The sequence below is a fragment of the Mirounga angustirostris genome, unplaced genomic scaffold (assembly GCF_029215605.1).
Source record: "Mirounga angustirostris isolate CCGP_5_RB_7025 unplaced genomic scaffold, mMirAng1.0.hap1 SCAF_5, whole genome shotgun sequence".
In the NCBI taxonomy this organism is placed as follows: domain Eukaryota; kingdom Metazoa; phylum Chordata; class Mammalia; order Carnivora; family Phocidae; genus Mirounga; species Mirounga angustirostris.
The window spans coordinates 177,051,146-177,064,834 of NW_026991713.1; the positions used below are offsets into that span (position 1 = coordinate 177,051,146).

The 13,689-nt window shown below is 59.3% G+C and overlaps 1 protein-coding gene across 13 annotated transcripts in view; it reads right to left on the bottom strand.

Annotated features, from left to right (window-relative positions):
• SDK1 (sidekick cell adhesion molecule 1) overlaps positions 1-13,689 on the bottom strand; it is an 854,344-nt gene that overhangs the window by 83,981 nt on the left and 756,674 nt on the right. For 12 of the 13 annotated variants that reach the window (XM_064593371.1, XM_064593374.1, XM_064593373.1 and 9 more), the window contains 2 exons: positions 3,379-3,573; positions 493-694 (listed from right to left, as the gene is read on the bottom strand). In XM_064593371.1, the coding sequence (XP_064449441.1) occupies positions 493-694; positions 3,379-3,573 (397 nt within the window). The remainder of the gene's footprint in view (positions 1-492; positions 695-3,378; positions 3,574-13,689) is intronic. The other variant, XM_064593372.1, reaches the window with a different exon arrangement.

Below are 13,689 nucleotides of genomic sequence, written 5' to 3' on the forward strand. Positions count from 1 at the left end.
TGGTCGGCACCGCTCTGCTCTGCCTTTGCCTGGTGGTTCACTCAGTAACTGGATAAATGCTGGGTTCTCACGGCACAGTGGGGACGCCCCCCCATTTCCCTGATCAGCCATCACCGGTGGGTGACAGCAGGTGGGGGAGCCATCTGCCTTGCTGACTAGGAGAGAGCACAAAGAGAAGGTGCGACTCTCAGCCGTGACACCCCTGCCCCCACCTCCCCCTCCTCCGCCTCTCAGGGGATAGGGTGCCGTAGGGTGCGGGAACCTGCACTTGCAGGCTCGCTGGCCCGTCATCTGTGCCTCGTCCATCCCTGGGCCCTGGGGTGTGCACACCACCTGCACAGGGCAGGCCCGGAAGGACAGACCCGGGGCAGAGGCCGGAGCGGGCTCCGGCAGAGGGGAGTCCGGTCGCTGGTACAGGGAGTGTGCACTCGGAGAAGAGACGTGAGCTGTCCTGCTGCGTTCCCCGGGGAGGGCCCGCCTGGCTCTGGGTACCTTTCGACAGCACAGGCTGTGGCCTCGTGGCTGACGGACGAGGAGTAGGTCTGCCACTCTCCCCCGGGCAGCTCTCGCACCTGCACGGTGAAGTAGCGGATGGGGGAGGCCCCGTCACTGCCCGGAACCCACCGGAGCTGGAGGCTGCGGGCGGTCACTTGGGCCTGCGGCACCAGGAGCTCTCTGGGGGGCGCCGGTCGCTCTGCAACCAAGAGAGAACAGACCAGGCCGCGTGAGAGGCTGTTTTCCAGGAAGGCAGAGAACGGGGAGCGGATTCCCGGTCCCCTGGGCACCTGAGGCTGCCTGGCGGCCGGCTCCCGACCTGCCACGGCCCGGATCTGACTGGAGACCCTGGCTTTCTCTCGGTGTGGAGACAGACAGACAGGAGGGTGAGCCCACACATGCTCCCCGATGACCACACGTCCCTTGGGCATCTCTGAGTGACACCTCCAGGCCCCTGTGGGCTCTCCCTCCGGTCTCGGGCTCAGTGCATCTGTCATGCTGACTCCTTTCCCTGGAAGCCAACCCGAGGCTGAAACACGGACAGTGTCCCGCTCAGCAACTGCGGGGGCTGTCACCGCCGCTCTGTGCCCACAGCGCTGGCGCCTGGGAGTGCAGGGCGCAGGGGGCCAGGACCTGGCTCCTGAGCGTGGATCGTTCCCGTCACGTGTCTCCTCACCCCATCGATTGCAGCAGAGAAACTCCACAGAGGAAAGAATAATTGTTCAATTGTTTATCATGAAGATTATTGATCCTGTTGAGAATGTGTGGTGGGTAATAGAGCAGTGACCTGCGGTGACAGTGGGAGCAGCCCTTCCCCCTGACGTGGTCGGCGCTCCTCTGGGAGCACACGCTTGGCTGCCCGGTTCCTCCTCCCCAGAGCAATAGCCCTGCGTCCCCTCACCAGCTGCAAGGGCCACCCTTCTGGGCAAACTGGCAATGCGCAAACTCTGCTGGGGGTTCTGCGGGCCCTGGCGGAAATCCCCTAAGCTCTATGGGCCCCGGCAGTGGTGCGGGTGGTCGGGGTGCGGGCCAGGGTGTGGGCGTGCGTCCCCCCAGCCCCATCAGCAGCAACCCTGCTGTGGACCCAGGTGCCTCCTGAAGGGCACTCGTGTTAATGCTTCCACTTGGATTTGAGTCACGTCAAACCGTTAGCAAACCTGTGTCTTTCCCTGTGCCTTAGAAAGTGCTGGATTTCCCTGTGGGGCTGCATCAACTCTGAGGGAGAAGGCAAGAGCCTTTGGGAGAGGCACTCAGGGCCCCGAGCACGTCCTGGACAAGGGGGAGCCTGCGGACCTGGGCAGGAGGGGGTTCTCCTGGCGCCTGTCCTCTGTCTAGGGGCCCCCCGTGCTGGGGGCCATAGGTCGGACAGTGCTGTGTGCCCATAGCCAGGGGCCCGAGTGTGCACGGCTGTCTCTCCGTCTGCTTCACGCTTTGGCATCTCCAGTGACTCCAAGGCTTCCATCCTCCAGTTAACAGCAGAGGTAACCGTTGGAGGAGGAGGAGGGGTTGTGCATTTGTCATCATCCTTGGAGGACTGAGGCTCAGTGGCTGGGGTCGGGGGACTCATAGCGGGCTGAAGGGTTCGGCCTTCCCCTGGAAGGTGTGAAGCCCCCAGAAGATCCGAAGCCATGGACAGGTGACGCCAGTGTCCCCCCCTCCCCCCCGCTGGCCATCGGAAGGGTCAGCCGTGTGCCTGGGCCGAACGGCCCTGTCCTGAGCAGCCACCGAGTGGCTGCCGGACCTTGTGGGGCATCAGCTTCCCCACCTGCTCAGCCTGCCTGTGTGGGAATTAGAGAGAGCAGTGGGCTGCAGTGCCTGGAATGTGGCCAGAGCATGGCCAGAATGTGGCGAGGGCTCAGTGCACGTCAGCCTCCTTTGCCTTCTACCTTTTGCGGGTTTCGGATAGGCCCTGTGCGTGGTTTTTCAAGCACTCTGCCTTCCTTACACTGTCTGCTCTCGATCTAGATCACACAGGCTGCAAGGACACCGGCTCACCCTCTGAGCACGGCCATGGCACCAGCTCTGCCCCCAGAGGTCTGCGGACCGTGCTGGCCCTCGGTGCTTCCCAGGAGACCACCACCTGGGTGTCAGGGCACAGAGAGGGGGAGGGCCTTGCCTGAAGTCCCACAGCGCCAGAGCCTGGTGCTTGGGGACTCCTAGATGGGAGTTGGACAGGTCATCTCTCCGAGCAGACCTGCCTTCCTGTCCTCTTCCCCGAGACCTCTGGGCCTGGCCCTGACTTCCGCACCTGGAGTGGGGGTGGCCCTGGGGAGGGAGCCGGCTGAGGCAGATGTCAGAGCGAGGCTGGAGGGCATGTCAGGGGCTCACTGAGATGGGAACCTGCAGCAGATTTCTGTGGGAAGAGGCGGCCTGGGGGCCTGTGGAGGGTGTCCACGTCACTGCCCCACAGCTGCGTCCCCGGCAGATGACTGCATCTGTCTGGGCCCCCACTTCCTCTGTAGAACGGGGCTCACAGCGCTTTGTTCGCCAGCCTCTGGTGAGGATAAACCAAGACAACATATACTAGGCACCTCGCCAGTGCTTGGACAGAAGCGGCGTCCACGAAGACAGGTCTCCCTAGGACTGCCCGGCAGGAAACTGTTTATTGAGCGCCTGCTCAGCTGGGCACATGGTTGTGAACATCAGACACCACGTGCCCGCCCTCCAACGTGGTGACTCAGAGCCACCCTGGGCCAGTTACACAACGGCTCTGGGGGCAGAGAGGGACATGCCTGCCTGTCCGGTACACGCTGGGCTGTGTAGACGTGAGACGGTGCAGGGCCTGACCCGGAAAGCCGCGCGGCCAGCAAGTTTGCGGCTCCTGTTCAGGCCCAGCTCTCCTCCCTGGAGCACCACAACGGTGGGCTCGGCCCTGGGTCTTACCTCTCTTCTCAGTAGTGATGACGGTGGCCTCCAGGGGCACCCCCCAGCCCTGCCTCGTCTTGGCCGACAGCCTGAAGATGTACGCGGACTCTGGGGCCAGCTCGGTGGCCGTGAACTGCCTCACCGTGGCGCCCACCTCCACCGTGGTGAACGTGTTGGGGCTGCTGCTGGCCAGGCGGTAGGCGATCTGGTACCCTGCGGGCAGGGCAGGAGGGCCACGCGTCAGTCACGTCACCCCCGCTCGGGCCCCGCATTCCCGCCGCCCCACCCCCCGCTTTGTTTCCCCGATGTCCTTCCTCCGGGGCCGGCATCTGAGAGGGGGCACAGCCGCGGTGATGGATGGAGCCTCTGAGCGCCGGGACCCATGGCCCTCGCTCCCCCTCATCCTGCCCCCCCCCCCAAGATGTGGAGACAGTTTCATCCTCCCCGTGGCTGCTGGAGCCGAGAGGATGTGGCTGGGAGGGCTCCCTGCTTTTTCTGTCCCTCTCGCCCCTCCTGCCACCTGCCCTTCCCCTCACAGGGCCAAGGGCAGGGCGTCCTTCTAGAATGTTCCTCCAAGTGCGCCCTTCTCCCATGGTCACACGTCCCTCCTCTCGGTCATCCTCCCCATCGGCCCGCAGATCCCAGCTTTGGGAGTGGGAGCAGATGCCGATGGGGCTCCGTCTCCTGCTGGCCGCCCTCCGCTGTGCCCGCACCCCAGGCAATGCCAGCATGGCCCCTGAGCTGGGGGCTCCCCTGCACATGATCCCCCTCCTGCCGAGGAGGCGGCGCAGTGCGTGTCATCATCAGCTCTGGGGGCTTCCGCGCTCTGAACGGTTCCCAAGCTCCTTGATTATCAAGGGATTATGGTTGATCAGACGTTATTAATGACCGAGCCTCCCAAGCAGGGTGCGCCGAGGCCCCCTCCGCCCGCTTCTGAAGAGGCAGTGACAACTGTCAGCTCCAGCCCGGGTCCCGGCACAGTGGCCTCTTCGTGGGCACGGACAGCTGTGCTCCTGCACTGATTAAAGCCAGAGCTCGTGGGGAGCAGTGGGGCCCCCAAACATGGCTGACAGCCAACCTGCTCCAGGTAAACAAGGAGCTCCCGGGGTGGGGGAGGGGGGCGGGCAGCAGAGCCGAACTCTGTCCTCCACCAGCTCAGCCTCCGCTGGCCTCCTGGGGGTGGGACGGCCGCCCAGCAACGAGGCCTCAGGAACTCCACGCCGCCCGCCTGCCTCACTGGGCCAGATGCCCCCACTCCTTTGTCGTCCTTCTCACACCTTCTTCGGCTTCGTTGGTGACCGAGCTTTCGGGCATCTTCCCAGCTCCTGCACTTCGTCATCTGTCCAACCACACGAGGAGCCTCTCCGGCTGGCTGTACGTGAGGCCGGGGGGGACGGTTCCGTGTGCTCAGCATCAAGCCCCTGACCACGGCTGGTCACCGCCATCACCACACAGACCGGGGGTCCGGCACGCTCTGCCCGGTCCACAACGATGGCCACTCACGGGCCTGGTGTCTGCTGGACTCTGAGTGGTTCCTTCTCCTCACCACGACGACCAGTTGTCCCCAGGCTACCAGGGGTGACCCAACTGGCCTCCAGCCTCTGGCCGGGGTCTCCTGCTAGACACCTGTCCTTCCCCGTTCAGGGACCGATGACCGGCAGCCCAGAGAAACCAGGATGAGCTTCTCTGTACCTTCCTCCCACCTTTCTTTCCCTCGCCCTGTTGTAGGTGGGGCGCCTGGAGTTTGGGTGCCACGGAAACTGGTCCCAAGCCTTCAGAGACTCCTGGGCACCTCGCCGCCTGAGGATGAGGACACCGTGGTCACTGTAGCCACCGCAAGGGGCTCTCCTGCTGACCTCCTGGCTCCCTGAGCCCTCACAACGGCCATGACAGGAAGCCTACGTATCCTCACGTGGCCATGAAGCCGTACAGCTCAGAGAGGGTAAGTGGTCTGCCTGAGGTCACACAGAAAGTAACAGCAGAGCCGGGCCGGGAGCCCTGAGTCTGTCTCACTTTCTACTGAGTCATACTGTTCCTGCGAAGAGAGAACATCCGCCCCAATCTTCCAGCAAAGGGAGGGACCCCTTGCCACATCCTGGCTACTGGAGACGGGGCATCGAGTGCCTGCAGCACGAGTGTATTTCCAAGGGACAACAGCATGCGGCGCGACCGGCACGTGCTTTGGAAGCGCACCTGCCCAGGCTGCGATCCAGGCTCTGGGAATTCTCTGCGGTGTGACTGTGACCCAGCGACGTGCCCCCTCTGGGTCTCTGTTAGGCGGTGCAGCAGGAGTGGCTTGTGGGGAGGGCGCTGGCCGCGCAGGAGGGGCGGGGAGGTGCGCAGGGCCCCCCAGCGCCGCCGAGCACCCATGAACACTCCCTCTGGCTTGTGACGTGATTGCAGAAGAAGGACCATAGGCAGTTCTCCACCCTCTGAGGCTACAGGACGCAGCGTCCCCACCAGTCCCTCCACCTGCCACTCTGGACGTCCTTTGTCACACAGCCTCCAAGGAGTTTCATCCCCAGCGCCTCTGGCCCTCACCCAGGCACCTGCTGAGTCTGGCAGCTCTGGGGAAGGGTGGTGAGCGCCAGGCAGTGGCAGCCCAGGGCCGGGACCCAGACAGACATGGGTCAGGCTCCCGCTCGGTCCCTTCGGAGCTGGGGACAGGACCTAGACGTGGGAGGGACACCCCGAGCCCGCCAGGCTGGTCCCGTTTGCTGTGCGCTGCGTGCTCTGCACTGAGCCGGGCACAGAGCTGACATCAAGTGCGGCCCCTCTGCACGTGTCACCCGACAGCACCGTGTCCTGGGGCCGGGACCGTGCGTCTAGGGCCTTCGTCTCTGGTCGGCCGCCTTCTGGCCGAAACAGGGTCTCTTGTCCTGAAATTCACATTCATCTTGGAAAACTACCCTTAAGCTGCCTTTTATTTTTTTTTTTTTAAACGAAGGCATTAAAATGTTCTATTGCAATATTTCGTCATTACTCTGTGAATTGTATTATACTCACGTGGCTCACAAATAACACGGGAAGGTAAGGAACGGGTTTAAAGAAGTCTCCTCCTACCCAGGCCCGGCTTCTTGGGTGTCTTTCTGGGGAGCATCGGAGAGCAGGGAGCCGCTGACGCCTCCATGAAGACACGCTCGTCCTTGCCTGTGTGTGCACGCAGCGTGCAACATCCTGCCCCGCACTGGGCTCTCCTCGGTAGCCCCTCTGGGTCGGCATTCGCTCTGTCACGTGTCTGGTCCTTCCCAAGGCTCACCGTCTGTTTGTGGCTCTTCTCATACTCCTGCCTGTGAGTCACGACGTCCTCGCCCCCGACGGCCATGATTTCCACAAGGTACTCAATCCCTAATTGTTCCTATAGCACCCACGGCCCCGTCCCCGGGAATGGGGGTGAAGTCAGCGTACTTCCACCTCTGGCTCGTCGGTCACACACGGTTGATCGCTCACAGTATTGCTGTTGTTTCTCTTCCGGTTTGTGTCTCTGACACCCCCTGCAGCCATGAAGTTCTGTCAGTCGATGCTCTCAAAGCCCCTCTACCCCCGGGATGCCCCCCTCGGCTGTGTTGAGTCATGTTATTATTTTTATGTTGTCAGGATTTGCAGTGGGATTGCGGGGGACTAGCAATGCCCGTTTGGCAAATTTACAGCGGCGCACGGTCTAGATCAAAGCTTGGGTGGAAGCCATCTGCTGTCCCAAGGCGGTGTTGCCCGCATGGGGATGCGCTCCATATACAGAGGCCGATGCGAGCCTCACGTAGGACCGGGTCAGCCAGGGGCCTTGGTGGCAACCCCTTCTTCCCCCCGACCAACCGTGCCCAGAACAAAAAGCAACAGACCAATGCCATTAACATATGTGTATCCCTAAACTAGAGAAAGAAGATAAGGAAGGATATTTTGCAAAGACAAACTGACAGAGTGCAGAGACCACAGTGACAGGCACAGGCGTTACCTACAAGAACAGGAGCAAACAACATTTTTAAAACCTCAAGAATGAGGTGTGACCTGGTGTCAGTGAGTTCAGCCATCTGAATATCACTCCTGGTGATGAAGAGATACCAACCCTCCTCAAAGAAAGAGTCTGACTTTGCACCAGAAGTCGGCTGATGTACGTAGGCCCGGGGCTTGGGCCCTGGCTACGTGCACACGGGATTTCTGGGTAGGAGGAGCTGAACAGGTTTTGTCTTCACAGTGTGAGAACACACACCTATAGCTGAGAGAGCAAGGAGATGCAGGAACCACCTGCCAGCACACGCTCTCCCAGCATCCGGAGAGGGCAGACACCTGGCCATGCACGCGCATGGCTTAGGAGACGTCCCAGCCCCCCTGGCGCCCAAGACTGCAGCCTGCGGGCCCTTCCTCCGTACTCAACACCTCGGCTGCCGGGAGGCCCTAAGCCAGGCTTCAACCCCAACCCCAAGGCGACTCTCAGCTTCTTGTTTCCAGCCACTGAAGCAGAGTAGTTTAGGCCACACCCAAACATGCCATTTTCGCATATTGATTATTTTGGATTAAAATTACTTAAGCAGCGGCCAGTGCCAGAGGGACACCCAGACCCTCCTCTGTCCCCCTGGAAGCAGGAAATCAGTCCCCCCACTGCACCGGGAGGGAGAGAGGCAGCCTTGTCACCAACCACGGGCAGTAACCCTGTTACTTCACTAGTTTACCGCCCCAAGCCCAAACCCCTCGTCTTGCCAATTCGTCATCAATCTACTGTTTCTTTGACTCAGAAGCATTAAATACAGCCTGCGTTGGTCACTTTTGAGCCTCTGATCTTTGGGGCTCCTGTACATACAAAATTAAATTTGTTTTCCTCCTGTTCATCTGTCTTATGTGAACTTAATTCTTGGACCAGCCATAGAACCCAGGAGGGAAGAGGGAGACGCGCTCACCCCTACACTATGAATCAAGAAAACGACTCGCCCCCACTTATTAGAGCCTCTGCATTTCAGGCACAGGATGCGTGTCCGTTTTACCCCCAAGGGCCGGGAGGGGGCACAGTGAGCAGGGGACAGAGCTGCGCCTTCAGGGTGGGAGCCCCATTCTGCCCGGGAGGACCTGCTGCTTCTCCAGCTCCTTCCTGCTCTAAAACGGTAGAATTCTGATGATTTGAAGAAAAGAGACACAAGTGGAAAATAAACTGGTCGCTCTATGGGACATTTGCAGGATGACCGTTAGGGACTGGGAGAGGCCACAAGGCATTTGGGAACGGGGGGGTGGGGTGGGGGGGGCGCTAGGGGGTCGACGCCAGCACAGAGAGAGGCAGAAACGCCGAGGCCAGGGTTCCTCTGGAGAGCATGAGTTGTTTTGGAAAGTGGACAGAAAAACCGGGGTTGTCTGGAAGAGGCGTGGGGCACCAGGAATAAGGTCCGGGCAGTGGGTCCCAGGCCCCTGCAGCAGAGGCTGGAGTCAGGCTCCCGCTAGGTGTGGGATGCGCACGACAACCTGCGAGGGGCAGCCCCCCACCGGCGCCCAGCCAGCCCAATGCCAGAACCCTCAGCTGTCGGAGCCCAGAGCACCAAGGAGAGGTAGAGCGTACGTCAGGATGGGGGGCGGCCTGAGGCCCCAGGCCCTCTGAATCTCACATCCCACGGGCCGCCGTGGGTCACCATCGGCCACGCTGGCCAGGAGGAGGATGGAGCCGGCTACGCAGGGGCAGGTGCTAGAGATGCTGGGGGGGGGGGGTCTCTGCCCACACAGGATACTTTCTGTTCTATGGATGTTGCTACCTGAGTCCTGAGGGGCGCAGTCGACTCCAAGACAGCCCAGAGCAAAGAGTTTTCTCGGGAGGTGAGCCCAGGAGACAGAGGAAGCCGGTAGACGGCGCGAGTGAGGAGCTGCCCTGCTGGGCCCCCAAGGCTCTGCCCACTGGGGGGGGGGTGGCAGGGGCTGCGGTGGCGTCCCCCCAGCCCCCAGCAGTCATGGGCTGGGGGTTGCTGCTGGGCACTCCCCCAGAAGCCCGGCCCCAGGGCAGACGCTGTGGGCCGGGCCGTGGGGGGCAGTGCGGGGGCCCTGCGGGCCGACCGTACAGACGGCTCCTGCCACCGTCCCGAGGTCACTGTTCCTATCTTAGGGACAGCTTTTGGTCATCATTTTCCTACGCATATGAACTTGAAACAAAACTGATTTTACTCCAAGTGCAGGCTTTTCATTCGTGTCTTCTTACCACATCTCAAAGCGTCCTTCTTGTCCTTCAGAAATGTGAGTTTTGATCGGCTGTAATACTGCATGCATAGACCTGCCCCTCGAGGCACCACCAGCACTGAGCAGCAAGGGGGCTGTCCGCAGCGGGACTGCCCCGGGCCCCTCCGCCCCCAGAGCACAGAGGCCATGAGGCCCACTTCCTACAGCCACGGCGCCGACTCTGAAGCAACACGTGGGACAGCAAGGCACGGCGTCGTCCGTGCGCAGCTGCGGGAAACCCGGCTTATTACCTCCGCCTCTGCTCTAGCTCCCACACGAGCCACTGGGAGAAAGTCCCTCTGCCTGGGGTATGTTCGTGCCTTCCTCTTATCCGCCCTAAACTCAGGGTGGCCTCCCCCAGTCCCCATTCTGTGGCCTGGTGAACGGAAAGACGGCCACGTCAAATGTCCTTACAACGCCCTAGCCTCAATGGGCAGTAGAGGAGAGCCTTTTCCTGTGCACAAATGGCAAAAGGAAGCGGAGTCCCCGTTCTTGCATTTGTAGGGAATAACGGCAGATGGTGTTGAGGGAAAGGAGTGTTTCGGTGGAAAAGGCTAGTTGCGTAATTACAGCTCGAGCGCGGTCAGGAACATTAGCATGCTGATGTCAGCGGTGCAAGGGCAGAAGGCTGCGCTGGGTGTGAGGAAAGAATGGGCAAGTCGAATCAATACTGGAGGAAAACAAAGCCCGAGTGAAGTCTGATTTGTAAAGTTATGGGTGAATCATGATAATCCAGGCATTCAGGGGGGCAAGGCCAAGTATGAGCCATACTGATCCAAGGTGAAGATGGAAAAAAACTCGCGTCTAGAAAATGAGCATCAGGGAAGGGCGCGTGTTTTAAGCCCGATACCAGTTCTGGAACCTTTAGCTGCGTGAGATCCAGGAGGAGGTTCTAAGATGCTGCTGTTGGAGGGAGCCTCCTGGGGGGGGTGGCTCCTGGGGGGTGGGTCTCAGCTGCCTCGCTCAGACGGGGTGACTGTAGACTGGCACCCAGAGCCCTCTGAGGGAGCTGCGTCTGGTGCATTGGGTGGTTGCAGGCCTCTTGCGGGTTATGTGCTTCCCGTATGCGTGAAAGGCACCCATCTGAGAATTGCCTGTTTGGTGGCATGTCCCTAGGGCCTGATGCTCGGGGGCCCGAAGCCAAGGCCTCCAGTGGGGCACGGTGCTGCTGACCCCCTCGGTAGCCCCTGTGGGTGGGAGTGGTGAGGGCCCTGTCAGCACCCACAACTTGTTCCAGAGAGCCCACGGCAGCAGAATGGCCCCGGGGGCGCCCAGCCCAGGCACGGTGTGGCTTGTTGGTCTTGCAGCTTATCCGTGTGAGGGCTGGGGGCAGACAAATGCAATAGTGGATCAAAACTCTGTGTTTGCAAACAGGGATTATATTCACTCGCACTCCTAATTCTCAGCAGAGTCTTTGCACACCCTTCTGTAATAAGCTAAAGGTAAATGTTAGGTCCTCGGTAGGCAGTTGGAAGTGGGGGGAGGCTCTGGTGTGTGTGGCCGGGCAGCCCCGCGTGGGTTTAAAAAGCACATGCATCACGTTAGCTTGGTAGCATTTAAGGGAGTGCGGAGTCGTCAGCGAGGGAGGGAGGGTGACCGTGCTCAGGAGGCTCGCACCGCATCCCCCAAAGGCAGGCTCTAAATGCTAAAAGCTCTCCACAGTAAAGTATTTACGCAAGTAAGCAAGTGTTTTTCCCTGTAGGCGCCTGGTGGTGTTTCATGCTGTTAATCTTCTTTGGAAATGCAAGAACATGTTTTGATATAGATTACAAAATCATGGGCTGCAGAGGTGTTTATATACTTGGAAGGCCGTGCTGCCCAAGTGGGAGCACTGATTCAAGGTCTCTGGGTGGGAAGCCGGTCTTGCAAAAAGATGTCTCCCTTTCTCTCCCACGAACACCAGGCTGAATCTTTAGAAACTGTTTTCTCATCCTTCCTACGGCGTCTGCAATTTGGTGTGCTAGCTGTAATAATATCCAGGTGACAGGTTACCCAGACATTTGTTACCATTATAACTAAAGGCCATTACAACAAAAGATGCTCAGATGTGGTGTTTTTCTGCATTACAGGTAGACAGCACTGTTCTACTTTTCGTCTGCTTTGCCATGGTTGGAACGCTCCAAGTATTTAAATAGTGCCCTCTCTTTACCTGGATTTTTGTGATTTTTAGTGACCCCCCCCCCCAAACCCCAGGAACTACAGATCAAAATCCAAATTTGAAACTCGGTTTCCCTTAGGAGCATCTTATAACCTGGCTCCAACCTGCCTTTCCTGGTTCTTCTCCCTGTTTGCCCATGTGAAACCTCTGCTGGGGAGCACCAGCTAGATGCTGGGACCAGGTGAAGACCTGGGCGTCAAGAAGCAATTCTCTGGTCCGGGAGACATGATGAAATACGGAACAGCCATGCATTCGAGCAAACATTCGTTGAGTGCTTACCACGTGGCAGGCGTTGTCCTAAGGTCCTCATGCCCAACTCAGTCAACACTACGAGGGAGTATGAGTGTTATTCCCATTTGAGGAATAGGGAAACTGAGGCACAGAAAGGCTCAGTAACGTGCCTAAATTCACCAGGCTGGGCTGCTGAGTCTGCAAGCTTGCCCACGCTGCCTTCAGACTGTCCGGAGTGTGGTGCTTAAAACCCAGGGGAGAGCAGAGCAGGCAGCCCGGGATTCACGAGTTTATCCTGCAGGCTATGGCCGTGGGGATGCGGGGGAGGGTGAATCACGCCGCCTGGGGGCATGGAGTCGGGAAACTTCTAGAGAGCAGCGGGCTGAGTCAGGTCCTGAGATCAGGTGGCTGTTCAGCATTTCCTCTTGCTCTGTCTCGCCCTCTGCAGCCCAAAGAGGCCGAGCCTGTTGACCCTCCCGCGTGCCCCAGTCCTGCCACCGTGTCCTGAGTGGACGTGGTGCCCAGGGAGTGATGCAGCTGCAAGTCCAGAGTGGAGAGAGAGGCCACCACTCAGAGTGAGGAGCGGAGGGAGTCACGGCGACCCTGGGAGGGGCCGGGTGTACGCTGACCCCAGCCTACTGGGCCAGCATGCAGGATACAGCCCCTGCTTCCCACTGTGGAAACAGCAGACGACGGGAAGACACACACGTTTCAAGCCCTACGTGAAAGTCTTTGTGACCAAAATCAAAAGGGGAACTTTTGCAACATCTGTGACGGTGAATATTGTTACTGATCATGTCGGGCGGTGTTTCCTGGGCTAAGTTGTCCGGACCCCACCCGCAGAGCCAGGCCCCCGACTCAGACTCGGATTTCGGGCTCAGGTCTCCCAGCCACTTGGTACTTGGATGCCGCCAACGTGTAAGGCATGTGAGAGCCAGTAAGGAAGGGGTGAGTCCCCAAGAGAAAAATGGCCAAAGGACGTGTTACGGGCTGAACTGCATCCCCCAAGTTGCCATGTTCAGTCCTAGCCCTGAGCACCTCCAATATGACTGTACTTGGGGAGAGGGTCTTTACAGAGGGGTTAAGGTGAAATGAAGTACTGGGGGGAGGGGGGCCCTGATCCAGTGGGACTGGTGCCCGTACAAAAGGGGATCAGGACAGAGACATGCACAGAGGGACGACCAGGTGAGGGAGGGCATGGGGAGGCCAAGGAGAGAAGCCGCTGGAGATACCAGCCCTGCCCATGCCTGGATCTCACACCTCCAGCCTCTGGAGTTGACAGAAAATAGATTCCTATTGTTCAGGCCACGCGCTGTGTGATTCTCCAGGGCAGCCCCAGCAAACTAGTACAGAACTGGAAATTCCCAAGAGGAAAAAAATAAATTATGGCTATGGGGCGCCTAGGTGGCCCAGTCGTTAAGCATCTGCCTTCGGCTTGGGTCATGATCCCAGGGTCCTGGGATTGAGTCCCACATCGGGCTCCCTGTTCAGCAGGAAGCCTGCTTCTCCCTCTCCCACTCCCCCTGTTTGTGTTCCCTTTCTGGCTGTGTCTCTCTCTAATAAATAAATAAAATCTTTAAAATAAATAAATAAATAAATAAATTATGGCTAGTAAACTTTGAAAATGTCCCCTTCATATAAATATTCTATTTTACGTATCAAACTGGCCAAGATGAAAAAAAAAACCCATTAATGTCGATGCTGGGGAAGGTGGGGTGACTGGGCACCGCTGTCAGGAGGGCTGACTGACACAGCAT